The 16,280-nt window shown below is 49.6% G+C and overlaps 1 protein-coding gene across 3 annotated transcripts; it reads left to right on the forward strand.

Annotated features, from left to right (window-relative positions):
- Positions 1 to 2,229: 2,229 nt before the first annotated feature.
- Positions 2,230 to 15,670, forward strand: LOC118915456 (apolipoprotein L3-like). 3 transcript variants are annotated; one of them, XM_036891352.2, is made up of 5 exons: positions 2,230 to 2,352; positions 9,064 to 9,123; positions 10,070 to 10,259; positions 11,307 to 11,433; positions 14,401 to 15,670. In XM_036891352.2, the coding sequence occupies exon 5, from the start codon at positions 14,450 to 14,452 to the stop codon at positions 15,284 to 15,286; it is 837 nt and encodes a 278-aa protein (XP_036747247.2). In that variant the 5' UTR covers positions 2,230 to 2,352; positions 9,064 to 9,123; positions 10,070 to 10,259; positions 11,307 to 11,433; positions 14,401 to 14,449; the 3' UTR covers positions 15,287 to 15,670. The 3 variants fall into 3 exon arrangements, with proteins under 3 accessions (XP_036747247.2, XP_036747245.2, XP_036747246.2); XM_036891350.2 differs by lacking the exon at positions 10,070 to 10,259 and having other exon boundaries at positions 2,231 to 2,352; XM_036891351.2 differs by lacking the exon at positions 10,070 to 10,259 and having other exon boundaries at positions 2,302 to 2,365.
- Positions 15,671 to 16,280: the final 610 nt, after the last annotated feature.

The following is a 16,280-nucleotide window of genomic DNA, read 5'->3' on the forward strand; positions in this document are numbered from 1 at the left end:
GTCCCTGCTCTGAAACACAACACACAATGTCCAGCCTGGCTGAGCCACAGTCCTCCCCACGGGTGGGAGAGGCTTCTGCGTGCCTCTGGCTGCTGACTCTTCCTGCCTCCCCCGGTGGGGCTGGTGGCGTCTGTCCACACCTCCCTGTGCGGTTTCATGGCTACTTCCCCACGGGGCTGAAAGGTTGAAGAGAGAAAGTTTAAGGTTAAAAGGTTGTGCAGGGACTCTCTTGTCCCCTCCTGGTATGAGCCAGGAGCTCTGTCCTCTCACTTTACCTCTAAATAAAAGCCTGTACCTTGCTCTCCTAAAAAAAAAAAAAAAAGGTTGTGCACTTAGAAAGTGTGGGCAACCTCAGAGACAAGAGCACATTGAAAGATTGAGGATTCCCCCTTTTAAAGATTTTTCAGGAACGTAACAAAGGGCTAGGGGTGTGGACTTGTTAAGTGGTCCCTGGATATTTTAAATTAACTTAACACAAGAAATTTACTGTTCTGATTCCCTCCTAGGATAGCAGCTTTCTGATCTGGGAGCATATCAATCAAGACTGCCTGCCCTTCCTCCAAGTGGGCTGAGTTATTGTCTGTTTGCTAAAGAGTAAGTTAAGAATCTTACTTCTCCACTTCCTGGGTGTTAAAATGCAATCTTATCTTTAAGTTGGAATCCTTCCCTCCTTTCACTATGTTGTTGATGGCTGGACCTGCTTGCTAAACTAGTTGCCTAGGTTGCAAATTACTTGATCAGGGCTGAAGGAGGAGAAACAGCATATAGATAAAGTTAAAAAAAATAAACTGGGCCTGCATGATTAACACAATAAAGACATGAGCTATGGTGAGATACTTTCCTTTATCTGGGGAATATTCAGACATTCCCAGGCCAAGTTGCTCCTGGCCTGTTGAGCTTTAACTGATTAACTCATTAACTCTGGTGAGTTTTTTCTGGCTCTCTAGTTTTCACTGGTTAACATCTTGAATCCCTTGTAGTGGGCTTTACTGACCTTAAATCTCCACCCCGCTCATATCTATTTTCCTGTCTAATAATAATGTCCATCACTCTTCTTTCCTTCCCTCAAAACCTGGGGCCACTATGCTCCATGGACTTTGCCTGGATAAACAGGCCTCCGTGGGAGAGTCAGGCTGGCCTCTGTGTGTACGTGGGTGCAGGGGTCCAGACCCACTCCCAGCCTTTTGCCTGGGCAAAAGAGAAAATTCCAACAGCCATCCAGCTGCACAACTTACAGGTCATGGGACCACCCCCTCTATCGCTGCTAGAGCTGATGTGAGGATTGGGAATGCACGGAAGGTGCCAGCACAGGGGCTGGCCCACACTCCACCATCCATCCATGGGGGCTGCTCTGCTCAGGAGCCAAGCAGGAAGCAGGACTCACTTTCTGTTCCCAGATAGTTTGGAGTTGCCATCACACTGGCCTTCCTCAGAAAGTCCTCTGTTTGGAGAAAAGACCTGTCGTCAAGTGGAAATAGCCAGGGTAGAAGACAGCAGTGTTCCCTCAGCCCCCCCCCCCACAGACTTCTCATCCATGTAAAAGGCATTGACCACCAAGGATTAGGGTGGCCCAAGGGCACTGGAGCTGTCCCTGCCATGAGGGACAAGTCTAGAGGGAGACTGGATCAAAAGGGGTTAGGGGAGACACGGACATAGAGGCCAAGCAGTGAGCTTAGGCCCCTCCCCCAGGTGCCATGGGAGCAGAGCAGGGCACGGTGGACCCTGCCAGGGAGGATGCTGGAGGGCTTCTCAGAGGAGGTGATGGCAGAGTTGGGCTTTGAAGTATAAGCATGATTTTCCCAGGTGGTAGAACCAGGTGCTCCTGAAAGAAGGGCCTGCATAAGCAAATGTGCGGAAGCTGCACGGACATGGCATTTAACAGCAGCACCATGACAGGTATGCAGTGAGCATTTGGTATGTCTGGGGCCTGTGCTAAATGCTGGTGTCAGGAAAGTGGATAGGGCAGGCATGCTGGGCGGTGTGGTGGGGGGACAAGAAGGGGCTAGAAACAAACCATGGGGTAAGGGCAGTAATTTGCAAAGGGCCCCACAATCTGTCAATGACAAGTCTTCCTTCCCCAAGCCTGAAGCCTGAGGCAGGATGGCCTGGAATGGCTGGTCTGGGGGTGCTCCTCTAAGGGGGTCAGCAAAAGAATGGGAGTAGTTGAGAATGTTCCGGTGTGTTTGATTACAAGCTCTCAGAAGTGGAGACTTTAATTTTCTCTTTCACTTTCCTTTTCCATCCCCCGTATATATGGGCCCAGAGGATGTGTCTGGGTATTGTGCAGACACACAGCTAGCAGCTGAATCTGCACAGCTCTGAACAACTGGATTTCATTCAAACTCAAGCAGGGTAAGATTCCTTGGTAAACTGGGGCAGTAGGAATCCCAGACAGGTCAGGTCATGGGCCCAGGGTCACGCAGGAAGCAGCGCCAGAGCCTGGCTTTGACCCCAGGTTTGTCTGCCAGCTTCGTCCTCCCCTAAGCAGTGGTGGGAGAGGGGGAAACTGCTCAGATGGGTTCACAAAGCTCGCCCCCAACTCCCGCTCAGCTAGGGCTTCAGACTGCCAGAGAGAGCAGGTGGCACCAGAAGGAAGGGGGTGGTGGTGGGGTGCTCCTCCCTTTGGGAAATTTGGAGGAAGCAGAGGTGATGGAGTGGGGCCAGTGAGGCAGAGCCTGTCCTTGGGACCTGGCTCCTGAGGCTGCCCTGGAGGGGCTGCTGGTAAGGCTGATGGGGACTGAGGTTTCTTCTTGTCTCATGCACCTTGGGGCTGAGGCCTGCTCAGGGCCACACCCTGTGGGAAACCTGACTGCGTGGCTTGCTGAGGGTCTCATGCTGGAAGACAGAGCAGGATGCTGGCAGGCCCTGTGTTCAGGACTGTGGGGCCTTGGGAGAAATAACAGGCCATCCAGTGGACTGATGGCCAGTTGGAAAGATGGCCCAGATGGCAGTGAGCAGGGCAGGCTGCTGCAGCACAATCCCAGCTTTGCAATCTTAATGCAAGAACCAAACCGTGGCCACGTGAGTGCCACTGTGGGGATGTAAGCTTAGATGTATGCGTTTATGCAGGCAGAGACAAACCCAGAAATGTTTGGATTACTGAAATTGTATTTTCCTTCCTTGAATTCCAGCATCTGAAGGCCTGGTGTTGGCCTCTACTCTGCCCACCAAGAGTCGTGTGGCCCTGGGCAAGCCACGTACTTAGGGATTGTTTGTTCAGATCTGATATCCATTTTTGTAAAAAAATTGTTTTCAGTCTTCAAATGTTGATTTGTAGGATCTCCTCGTATGGTGGATATTCACCTCGGGTCTACTGTAATATTGCAAAGAGTGTATCCTGGTCTCTCTTTGTCGTCTGACTTTGTTTATGCTGTCCCTTTATATTTTTAATTTTTAAGAGCTCAAATAGACTAAGCTTTCCCTTTATGGCTTCTGGGATTTGTGTCTTGATTAGAAAAGTTCCCCCTACTCAAGGCAGTTTTAAACATTTCTCCTAATACATTTGTCGTTTTTTCTTTCTGGTTTACATTTAGATCCCTTTGGGATTCATTTATTTTGTAGAAACTTTTTTATTTTCTTCATTTTCTTCTTCTTAAAGCGGGATTTAGTGAGTCAAAAAGAAACACAACTGCAGTTGGAAAGCAACATAAGTTTAGTTTTGTCCCTTGGAAGGAAATGGCCCCCATCACCTTCTCCCCAAGTTCCTGGCAGCAGGGAGTGACTGGGCGCTGGGGGAGAGGCTGCAGGGAGCTGGGCGGGCGTCCAGCCAGGGCGGCCTCCCTGGGGAGGAGAGGAACTGGAATGGAGGAGCCGTCTCAAGGCTCAGCATTACCCAGATTTTAGCTGGCACCCATGTTTTTCTGCAATTCTCTCTTCCTCTTTTCCCCCCATATAAAAATATTATGTCTAGAGTCAAGAGGCATGAGGAAATAAATGGAAACTCAGCAATCTGATAGAACTGCTCATTAGATCAGTGGGGTGATATGTGTGAAAGCTGAGTCATAGTCTGATTTGTTTGCTATCAGAGCTTTTCATCAAGATAAATGAGAAAAACGGGGGAATTCCTCAGCTGTGAGTGAAACTGGGGTTCACTGTGTTATCAAGATGCTGGCTGTTCTCGGTCCCCAGTGATGGCTGCGTACCCCAGATCGTAACGCCTGGCCGGGGAGCGTGGAAGGGACCCTGGGGCACTGCCACTGGAGGTGCAGCAGAGAATAGTCAGGCCCATGCCCAGCACTCAGAGCCATTGGCGGAGACAGGGCGGAGAAACAGCACAAATAGCACAACAGCCAGGCACATTCAGAGGGTCTGGATTGTCACGGGGGAGGCCAGGAGGGCAGGGGAGCTTCTGAGCTGGGCCTTTAAGGACAGGCAAACTGTCATGAGGTGAGGAAGGCAGGGAAAGACAGTCGAGGATGAGGGTGCAGCCTGAACAAAGGCTGGAGTCCAGGAAGCCGCCAGGCCTGGAAGGTGCCTGGTCGGGGGCCAGGTGGAGGTGGGAGTGAGGGGAAGACAGGAGCTGGAAGGATCAGGAGGGCCTGGGGGTAGCCAACGGGTTTGAACTGGATCCTGTCTTAGCCCTCTTTCTTGCCCAAAGGGATGCCCTGCAGCCAAGTAGAGGGGCCTGCTTTGGTGAGAATCCCTGCACAGCAGGGTGTGCCCAGCCAGAGCTGACCGGGATGGGTGGGGCGCCCGACTGGGCCCTGCCCTTGCGCAGGGCTTCCTCTTGGGCCCTCTGTCCCTCCACCCACCGCCTTCTGGGGAATTGCCCAGTCAGTAGGCTGGCCAGGGAAGACACACTGGGAACCGGTCAGGTGGGAGGAGGCAATGTCAGGCAGGCATCAACACCCAGCCAAGGCCCAAGGCAAGGGCCAGCACAGGCCAAGAGGGGCGCGAAGAAGGGCAGAACGAGATGGAGCGTGCAGGTGCACTCACACACGTCTGGGGCCAGCCGGGATCCAGCTCTCTGCGTTGGTGCTGGCCCGGTGCTTCACAACTTCAGCTGGCAGCCCTGACTCCGGGCTCAGGCGGCATTTGAAGCAGAGGAAGGAACGGGGCCAGCCAGCTCTCCCCTCCCACCTCTCCCTTACGGCAGGAAGCCCCCCAGGCCCCCTTGCTGATGTCCCCTTGTGTCTCGTTGGCCAGGATTGGGTCATACAGGCAGAGCCCACATGTGCTGATGTCTAGGCCCTAACGTGAGAGGCAGCAGGGTTGAGGGGGAGGTGGGTGACTTCAGCAGAGGGTGGAGTTGCATGAGGGCTGGTGGGTAGGAAGGCGGCAGAGGCCTCAGGAACCACCGTGTTGTTGAGATCTGGCCTGAATACAGCAGCAGCAGGAAATGGGTTTGTGCCAGGCAACTGGCCAGAGCAACAGTGGCTTGGAAAGAGCAGAGCTCGCCTGGATCCACCCCCACCGTGCTGGGTCTTCCTGGGTTCCTGACAACTGCCCGTGTTTATTCTTCCCGTGGCCTATAATCAAAGCAGGCATATCTGCGTGCACACCACTGTGCCCTCCGCACTCTCGTGCCCTCCGCCCTAGGCCACAGGACACGCCTGTGGTGACCAGGTCATACCTCTCAGTGACTGATAACCATGAGCTTCTCAGTATCAGGGTATCACAAAGAACTGATTCTAGGATTTGGGCTTTGGTTAGGTGATTTGGGGGAGGCTCGAAGGACATGGAGCCACTCTAGATAGAGTGCTGTGAAGGCAGCGTAACTATCGCTGGGTGTCCCGATACACCTCACCTATGGTGAGGGAGACCAGACCAGAGATAGCGCTGTTATTAGTAAAGCAGGAACCCTTCTTTATGCAAGGGAGGGAGTGTTTGGGGTTTTGTGGGTGGCACAGAGACACTGTGTCTGTGCTTAGACCAAGTTGGGGTGTAGCATTGTCGTGTCTCAGTTTACCCCAGTCTCAGAGTAGCCCTGCCTGAGATTGGTGTTCTCGGAGGTTATTTACGTCTGATGGGAGGATAGCTCGGAAATATGGCTCTTCCGTTTTTCTTTCTCAATCTCCTACAGTGACATAAATAAGTAGAAGGGAAAATGCCTGTTTGTATTAAGATTCCCCTTCTTATTAAAATCAATTAACAAACAGTTCTTTTGCATCACAACTGCCTTCTTAAACCATTACAGCTGCCTTTTTGTGTATGCTTTGTCTCAACTCTTCTCATTTGAATATTATTAGGAACTCAAGGCCTTTCACTGACTCAGCCTGACCCAATTAAACATGATCATGAGAATCATTATCAACTATTATTATTATTGTATGTGATTTGTTAGCATTTACCAGCGGGGGGCCTTTGAGCACTGCTCTGAACCTCTGTGGAGGCGTCCTTGCCTCCTGGAGCAGGCCTGTGGACTTCAGATCTCCTCAAGAAGCCTTGCATCCTTTGAGTGGAGAAAAGCCCTTCAGTACATATGCGAGTGGGCCAGTTGCTAGGAATCTGTTTAAGTGTAGAGCTCACTCTGATTATTTCTAGTTTAACGTATGTTTTCTTTCCTACTTTTCTCTGACAACCTAGTTTCATCAACCACTAAGGGTCTCCGACACCGACAGTTGTCATATTATTCCCTATTGGCGCTTGAGCCAACTGCTTCCATCATCTTTCAGGCGATCCCATCAAATAGCATTGTTGTGGCTGGCTATCAGTTACCAACTGCTATGGAGTGATTTCTGCTTTCTTAAAACTAAGAAAAAAAAGGTCAAAGTAGTAAGTGCATATGGTTAAAACAAATCAGTTAGTATGGAGGACTCTGGTCACCCCTTTCCCAGTTAAAAGCAATCCCTTGTAATTTGTTGCTTTTTCTGTAGGTAGTTAATATCTTTAAGTAACATTCGTATGTTGGGAGATGGAATAGTGTGAAAGGGTCTGCTCTGGAGACAGGCAGCCAAATATGAATTCTGGCTCAGGCTGTAGCTGAGTGCTTTGGTTAAATTACTTAGCTGCTCTGAGACTCCAAGAAGGAAGTAGTGGTTACCAAAGGGGACGGGGGTGGGAGGGCAGGTGGGGAGGGAGGGAGAAGGGGACTGAGGGGTATTATGTTTAGTACACATGGTGTGGGGGATCACGGGGAGAACAGTGTAGCACAGAGAAGGCACATAGTGGATCTGTGGCATCTTGCTGCACTGATGGGCAGTGACTGCATTGACGTCTGGTGGGGGACTTGATAATACGGGTAAATGTAGTAACCACATTGTTTTTTCATGTGAAACCTTCATAAGAGTGTATATCAGTAACACCTTAATAAAAAAAATTACTTAGCTGCTCTGAGCTTTAGCTTTATTTCTTACAGAGTTATGATGACAATGAAAAATGAGTTAACACATACAAAGAACTTAAAATGGAGTCTAGGGCAAAGCAGGTAGTCATCTACCATAATGCTAATAAATATTAGGTATTGAATTTTCCTTTTCTTGATTTTTAAATTGTTATTTATTTGTTTCCTACCAAGATAGATAATGATTTCACTTATTTGTATACTTTTTCTTACACACCTTTCCACTTTCTCTTAATATCGTTATATCGCTAATTTTATATCCTCTATTGGAAATCGTTGTAGTTGTAAGCCATTTCCTTACAATTTTATTTACTCCCCACTTTGTAAAATGAGGATTCAGTCCTCCTTTCCCATCATTGATTTACCTCCCAACTTATGCCATTGTGCTTTATATATTGATTGGCAACAAGTACCTTTTGTTCTCATATTTATAGGCTCTGTTTTGTTCTAAAAGTAAAAATCAAGCAAGAGTGCTTACATATTTGTGATGTTTTAGGTTTTGTTTACTGTAGAGCTAACCTGTACAATATAGTTAGTTGCACATGAGTTCTTGCACGGCTTTAGTTTTTCCTAATGTATTTAGTCCCCTTAGTTTTTACTCCTTGTATTATTGTCTTCAACATTTCCTGAATAGCTTTCAAACCATGCATCTATGAGGTATTATTGCAAGTCCCCTTTCCCCATGGAAGCCTTCATTTCTTACGCCATTCTGTTCTGGTTGGTCTCTAGGCCTGCTGCATGCCCTCTGTAATCCTCGACTTTGCTTCTCACTGGGTTGACTTTCCTCTTTCCTGGATCCCACATCTTTTTCTAGATTGGCTATCTTCTGCCACACCCCATACACATACACACACACACTTTTTTTTCTGCAGTTCATTCCCAAATAACTTACTATGAAATGATAGTGGATGGTGACTTTTCAATTCTCCACTTGGTTCCATTTCTTGTGTCATCTTTTTGTTTTAGTTTCTGGGAGCTTTACTTGGCCTACTTTTCCAACCTATCTTGAGCATTCATTTTGCTGATCACCTTTTAATTCCCAAGATCTCTTTTTTGTTGTTGTTGCTATACTATGCCTTTCTCTTTTCAGGGCATCTTGTTCTCATTGTATAAATAAAATATCTTTCCAATCTCCCTGAGGGCATAGGTTTTCCATATTCGAAATTATCTGTTTCTTCTGGCGTCACTTTTGATATGTTTATTTTTGTCACCCTTTTCCACATTGTTACATTTCTCATAAATCTGATTATAGATTGCCCATTCCTATTTAAGAGGGAGGCAGATCGACTGGCAGGCTTCCCTGTAGAGCAACTGAATGGGGACTCCTAAATGCCAGAGTACAGAGATATTGTTTCTGGAGTCTTTCAATGCTGATTTGCTACCCTCATGTGTAGACTCAGGCTGCTGTGACTATGGGATGAGATGTGGGCTTGGTGACCTTGTCCCTGCTGCCCCTGGGCCCCCCTCCGTCTCGCCTTCCTCTCTGAGGCTCTGCATGCCCTCTCTGTTTCTCTGAAGGCAGCACCATCTACCCCTCTTTATTCAGTTATCACCTCTCCAGCCAGGCTGTCTGCACACATCTGTTGAAATCTCTGGTCTCCTGTTCATTTGGCAGCACGGTGAGGAGTGGCAGTGTGTGGGCCTTGAGTCCAGCAGATTGGGTTGGGACCCAATCTACCACTTACTGATTTCTGGCCTTGGGGAGACCCGGCCCCTTGGTGCTCCATGTTGCTACAGCTGGCCTCACATTCAGCCCCATGATTTGTTTTCTCTCCCCCAAGGGTGAAGCAACATCTCCTTCTGACAGAGACCCACACTGGCTGCTGGCACCATGACCTCAGGTATTTGGCTTCTTCTCTGGATGGTTCCTAAGAGGGGCCAAAGGGAGACACCCTACCTGGGGTTTGGGGGGACACTTCTGTCCTCGTCTTCTCAGGTTCCATGGCCAAGGTGGCTCCCTCTCTCCCCATATACTGCCCACCAAATGACTTAGAAGTGAGGCTAGGACAGGTCACGGGGAGTCGGGGGACAGCAGAGTGGAAGGCAGAGGAGGCTTGAGAAGGGGCGGGATGGGAAGAGGTGGCAGATCAGCCACTCTGCAGGCTTCTCCTGCCCTCTTGCCTTGTCCCAGCCACTAAATTGGACCCCAGTCTGGGCTCTGCCACCTCACCTGTAAAATGAGAATAATGTTTCCCTGTGTTGTTATGAGGATCAAATATAATATGTGTACGTGGCCTGGGCCAGTGCCTGCCATGCAGGACATCCCACCTACATGTTGCTGCATTCCTTCTACCGGGGACCTGTCAGTTCCAGGCGGAAACAACTGCACTGGGCGCCTGCCCTATGCTCCTGACCATAACCTGCTCAACAGGTATGGCAGCCTCGGGCAGGGACTGATTCTCTTGATCTCAAATATCCCCACAGAGGCTCAGCTCTCAGTTATTTCCTCCTCCCAATCAATGAATACACAGACTGAGTGCTGTGGGTTGCCTCCATCTAAGCCCTGGTTTCCCTTCTCCCTTAGTGAAGCACAGAAAGAAAAACCTAAATAATGTTGCACCCACCTGCTGAAGTCGTGTTTCCCAGCCTGCACTGTGTTGGCAGCCAAATCAAAGCCTCCTAGGGGAGCAAATCCTGCTTTACTTAGTCACATAGAAGGATGAAGGAGCGGATGATCGATCCAAGGCCGGGAGCCCCCCAGCAGGCCCTGGGATCCTTGACGGTGGGAGGGCTGCTGGGTTCCTGAGGATAAACTCTATCTCGGAAACCAGTTGACCTCTCACTTAGTAAATAGGCCAGCTTGGGTTCAGAGGTGGCAACGGGGAGCTGTGTCCCCTGGGACCAGCGTGGAGGGGACAGAAGTGATACAGATTGATCACAAGGATCAGAGCTGAGGATCCAGCCCCTACCCACTTGAAGAATTCCTACTGCCCATCTTCGAGTGTCCGGGAGCAGGAGAAGGGAACCTCTCCACATGGTATGTTTACTCAATGACTAAAATATAACTTTTAAATTTTAAAAAGAAAAAACCGTGGATATACTATAGGACAGAGTGCAGAAATCACAGGGCTTTTTAAAGCACAAGAAGGCCCCAAAGTCATGTCAAAGGCATGTCTGACACTTGGCCTTGGGTTCAGCTTCTAAGCTTTCTGTTTGCTGGCTTCAGAGGTTCCCTTATCCTGTCTGAGTCCCACTGTCTTTTTCTGTGAATACAAATAATGCCTCAGTGTGTGTATAGAGAAGGAAACACATTTTACCTCATGCCCCAGTACACACATAAATATATATGAGTCCCCATTCTCTTGTCTGCACTTCCATGATCTACAAGTTCCTGAAAACCACACATTTTTTGGTAACTCATTTGGGCTGTAATCTTGCCTTGAGCTGACCTGAGGCTATTTACAGCCATCCCATTCATTGTCATTTCATGGGCATATGCATTTGTTTCACTGTTGTAACATGAACGCATTTGTTTACAGAGCACTGCCCACACCCTGCTAAAAGGGGTAATGTGCCCTACGTGCCCTGTGTTATCTTTCTAAAGGATGAAAAGTCTGAATTCCTAAACATATCTAGATGCCAGGAATTAGATAGTACGTTCTGAAGGCTGGAAATCCAAGCTGGCAGGTGGGTTTCCGGGGAGCCCTCTCTTCCTGGTTTGCAGATGGCCACCTTCCGCTCTGTCCTCACTTGCCCTTTCCCCTTGCAGGGAGAAAGAGGAAGAGAGGGGGCCAGGTCTGGTGTTTCTCCCTGTTCTTAGAAGGACACCAGTCTTATTGGATTAAGGCCCCACAGTTATGACCTCATTTAACCTTAGTTACCTCCTAAAGGCCTTCAAGTATAGGCACACTGGGGGTCAGGCCTCAACATATGAATTTGTGGGGACCCAGTTCAGTCCACAACCCCAGGGGACTCCATCACAAGCATAGCTGCTCAGGAGATTAACATTTAACCATGTTCTGCTCAATGCCATTTACCCTCTATCACAACTTCCGCTAACCTTATTCTTATGTTTTCCGTCCAGAGAGCAAGAGGTTTCTTGAGGAGGTCACTGAGTACTTCCGGAGCACAGTGAGCAGGCAGGAACTGAACCTCCTGCTGACCAACCACAAAACTTGGGAGAGATTTGTGGCTGAGGACAGTTTGTCCAGGTAACGTCCAGGGGCAGCCCCAGGTTGTCACCCAGATCTCCCCTCTGGGCTAGTTTCCTCCTGGCAGGCACACCTCCTCCAGGCAGTGGCCTGTGGTTGGGGTAGAGGGTGTCCCTTCTCAACAGTCCATGAGGAGCATTTCTCCCCCATCATGCCCTGGCAGTGAATGGCCTTGGGCTGAGAAGAGGTGAACCCTGCAGGGAGCAGGTTATGTGACCTTGGGCCGGTTACTTAACTACTCTCTGCCTTAGCTGCTTTATCGGCTCACCTCTATGGTGAGGAAAATAAAATAATGCATGTAAAGTGCCGAGCATAGTGACTGACAGGAAGCAGGTGCTCCATTAATGTGAACTTTGAAAATGATTGCTGGGAAGAGACTGGGGCCAGGTGCCTTCTTCCTGGGGATGACAGCCAAGCAGGCTTCCTTTGGGACGTGTCAGAGAAATCCTGGCACAATCAATTTGTGTCCCTGGGAACTTGGGCTAGAACGCTTTTCCTCCCTGTCTCCGACTGTGCAGGCACCACAGGGTCCTGGGGGCTCGTAAGGCAGAGGCTGCAGGCTAGTGGACTGAGCTGCTTGGACCTGACTCTCTGCCCAGCCCCAGGGCTCTGGGCTTATGTCTTGGAGGCTCAGATTTGTCATCTGGTCAATGGGAATAGCAACCCAGTCAGATGGGACTGTAGTGAAAGGCTTAATATGAACCACAGGGTCAAAGGTGAGGAGCCAAAGGCAATCACCCTACCCCAGGGCCCAGGGAGGCTTGGACCCACGTCAGCGCCAGAGGCCAGGTTGAGGACAAGTAGGAGGCTCGGACAGCAGGGCTGGGACTGGAGTGGGGTGCAGGGGCACCAGACCTGAGGGGGCCATGATGTGGCGGTGGCCCTGGGCACGGGGAGGGGAATTTCTGCCCGCCCTTCCCTGATCGCCTCATGACTGCATGTGGAGGGCCACGCGCGGTTGTCTCCTCTGCACCCTCTCTGGTTGCTGGCGTCCTCAGCTGCCACCGGGGACCCTCCTCTATCCTCCACAGAGCAGCCCCGACCAGTGGGAAGGCAGTGTGGCTTGGTGACAACTTCCAACAACTTTGTGTAATTCGAGGGATTCTGAGGAGACTCACAGGTCCTCACAAAGAGATGCGCTTCCTCTACAAGCTCGTCTGAGCTCAGCCTTTCGGGCTTAGTGATTCTTGGTGATGGCCCTTAAAGTCCCTGTGTCTTTAAGAGGTTCCATTAAGCTGCACAGAGCCTTGGCGTGCACACCAGCTGCCATGGGAGTCCGGGTGGGGACACCTGAGGGGTGGGGGGAGGCAGTGAGGTGGGCTGGAGGGTCCCAGGGGACCAGGGTGCGTAGCAGGTCTCCTGCTTCTCAGTCGGGCCCGTGGCTGGATCCAGTGACTCCCAGCTGGGAAGGTCAAAGGGCCTCAACATGGAAGAGAGCAGACACCAGGCAGAATGATTGCTGAGGTCCCTTCTAACTCTTGAGTTTTTGTTTGTTTGTTTGTTTGTTAATTCTAAGCACCCAGGGTTAGCCAAACTGCAAAATCTAAAAGTATAATCCCTAAGATCACCCCTACTTTCAACACAAACTACAGAGGTAAGCCACCCTCAGGTTTAATAATTCACTGGAAGGACTCACAGAACTCACCGAAAACTGTCACACTTACAGTGACAGTTTATCACTGTCACCCTACTGTCAGAGAAGGATACAGGTTACCATCAGCCAAAGGAGTGGCACAAGGGCAGGGAGGGTTTCGAACAAGCAGCTTCCATTGTCCCCAGGACATGTTACTGTCCTGTGTCCCCCATGTGACAATGTGCATGGAGCATTGCTAAGCAGGGAAGCTCACCCTGTTTAAGAAAAACTTTATTCTGACCCTTGCTGGACTTTATTCCAGATTATTGCACTAGGTGTCAAGACTCGCAACAGGGGAGAGAGATCCAGCTCAACTCCCAGTACAACAAAGACACTGGGGATTATGGCCAACGAGCAGAGTGGGGGGATCAGTGGGTGAAAAATCACTAAGAGAAGACGTCAAGGGTGGGGGGATTCTTGCTAAATCCACTCACCAGGCAGCCAAGGATTTACACATCAAAGGTGGGGGATGAAGAACTTGATCAGTTATCAGGAGTGGGGGCATTCTTGCTAAACTGACTTAGCTGGATTCTTGCTACAGCTGGGCAATACAGGCCAACAAGGACAGGACACAGAAGGTCAAGGTCAAGTCGTTGTCGAGAAAAGAGGTCATAAGAACCTAACTACAGTTTGGTCAAGGAAAAAGTCTTTTCCACGGCAAGCCTCAGTGTATAGTTTTTTTTGGTTCAATCACAGGCTGCCCACCTGGCTGAACTGGGGCCTCCAGCCCCTTCTGGAGGTCAACCTAATGCTTTTAGTTTCCATTTCCTCTGTAGGTTGGACCTGATACCACGTGACCCAAAGCCCCCATCATACATCACTTTGTCAGACTGTCCACTGGCCAAAGGCCCAGGCAAATGGAGATATTCCTAACAGTCAGAACACTCTAGGGGTCTAGAGATCACTTCCCAGTAGCCAAGGGCAAAGGGCAGACCTCCCTGTGGGGAAGGTCTTCATTTCACACTAAAATTCTCTGAAATTTTAGTGTGGTTTTTCTGCTCCACCTCCACTTTCCTTTGCTTGTCTATGGATTTTCTGCACGAAAGTTTGATAGTGATGGGATAGATGGCCCCTTGAGTGAGAGGGCATCTTTATCAAATACCTGCCCCCTAAGAGCATGTTACTTCTTTGGTCCCTGATCGAATAAGTACTATGGAGCCCATGGGACGCACAAATTGTGTTTAATGTTGGAAGAAAAATTCTTGGCATTTGCAAAATTCTTTTCCACTTGGTTTATAATAAAAGCTCCTTGATTTATGCATGGTAGATCTTATCAAGCCTGCTTTCCAAAAAGCAAACTGCCTTTCTTAATCACTTGACCTTCACTATTACAGCTATGAGGCAGGTATACTACATGAAGCTCCGGATAAACTGAAAACAGACATGGCCATGCAGGATACGGACATGCCCCTGGAAACATGTCTGAAGAGGCAGGAGTTTCTGGAAGCATTTCATCGATTAAAACTGTATCAGGATGTGTACATACGTGAGCTCTATGCACTTGCAGACAAGGTTGACAAGGTCCACAGGGACTGCACCATCGCCAACGTGGTGACTGCGTCCACCGGCACTGTGTCTGGCATCCTGTCTATCGTTGCCTTGGCTCTGGCCCCCGTGACAGCAGGGGTCAGTGTGGTACTCTGGGCAACTGGGATAGGGCTGGGAATAGCCACAACTGTCACTGGAGTGTCCACTAGCATCGTGGACTGTGTAAGCAAGTCATCAGCAAAAGCTAAAGCCAGATGTCTGGTACCGACTCACGTTGACTTAGAGGAGGCCATATGTCAGGACCTTATTTCCATAATAAAGATTTACGTCGAAGGCCTGCAGCGTACCATGCGGATGGACCATGCCATCAAGCTGACCAAAGCCTCCTTCACAGCCCCAGCCAAGAGTGTCATGACCACTGCGAGAATCCCGCTCCAAAGCAGTGGGCCGGTGAAAACAGCTTTAGGAGGTGCTGCTCTGACAGTGTCCAGGGGAGCCCAGATCGCAGGTATAACCACTTCTGCCATCTCCACTGTGTGTAACGTGGTCAGCCTTGTGAAAGAGTCGAAGCACTTGCACGAGGGGGCAAAAACACAAGTGGCTGAGGAGCTGAGGCAGCAGGCCCGGAAGCTGGAGAGGAAGTTGCAGGAGCTCCTCGGGATCTATGAGAGTCTGTCCACAGGAGGGCCTGACTCCGTGACCGCTGCGGCGGGGCGGGAAGCGCGGCTGTAGGTGGGACAGAGCAGAACGGATATGTGAATATATTAAATAATAAAAGGGACTTTGCAGAAGTGCTTCAGTAAGGATCTTGAGATGAGGAGATTATCTGGGTGAACCCAATGAGATCACAAGGGTCCTTATAAGGGGGAGGCAGGGAGGGTCAGAAGGAGGAAGAGGAGTGTGACAGCAGACGCAGAGAGAGAGAGAGATTAGAGCATGCTACGCTACTGGCTGTGAAGCTGGAGGAAGGAGCCAAGGGGAGCGGGCGGCCTCTTGAAGCTGGAAAAGGCAAGGAAGTATTCCCCCCCAGGGCCCCCAGAAGGAACGCCGCCCTCTGACACCTTGAGTTTTGGATCTGACCACCAGAACTGTAAGAATAAATTTGGATTATTTCAAGTCCCTGAGTCATGTGTTACAGAAGCCCCAGGACATTTGCATGCAACTCCTTCCACATCGGTGCCCAAATTTGCACTGCAAACATCTAGTGAGGGTTGAATTCATCATGTGAACCAGAGACCTATAGAATCCGTTTCTGAATTTGGTTTTTATAGGAGAGTATTTCAGAGGAAAACATAAAAAGCTAGAATTTACTTCATGCCTTTAGGAGAACTTTCAAGATTTCACCAGGCGCTTGTCAGCAGCATCAGAAGCAGCTGTCCAACTCCAGGTGCCAGCATTTCTTGTCCCTCCTATGGAAGATGACAGCAGTCGCCACTGGCATTTCACCATGGCCCGGTCCCCGCCTCAGCCAGAAAACCAAAGCCAAATAATATGCCAACCCTCCTGAAGGTGTGTGGACTGCCACCCAGTCTTGGGTACCAATTTGTGTGTCAGTGAAGATACTGTAGTAGCAGGTAAAAGAACGGCAACATGAAAATAAACACAAAAAGCAAATAAATGTAAGAGCAAAATAAAAACCAAAAGAATCTACCTTCTGGCTAAGTCAAGAATAGAGGTATTTATTGGAATTAACGAGATGCATGTATGCACACACACACACATACAT

This window comes from Manis pentadactyla, chromosome 10 (assembly GCF_030020395.1).
Source record: "Manis pentadactyla isolate mManPen7 chromosome 10, mManPen7.hap1, whole genome shotgun sequence".
NCBI lineage: Eukaryota > Metazoa > Chordata > Mammalia > Pholidota > Manidae > Manis > Manis pentadactyla.

Coding starts and splice junctions, on each gene's coding strand:
- LOC118915456 (XM_036891350.2), top strand. Junction 11,434..14,400: donor GCTGAGGACAGTTTGTCCAG/GTAACGTCCAGG, acceptor TCACTATTACAG/CTATGAGGCAGGTATACTAC.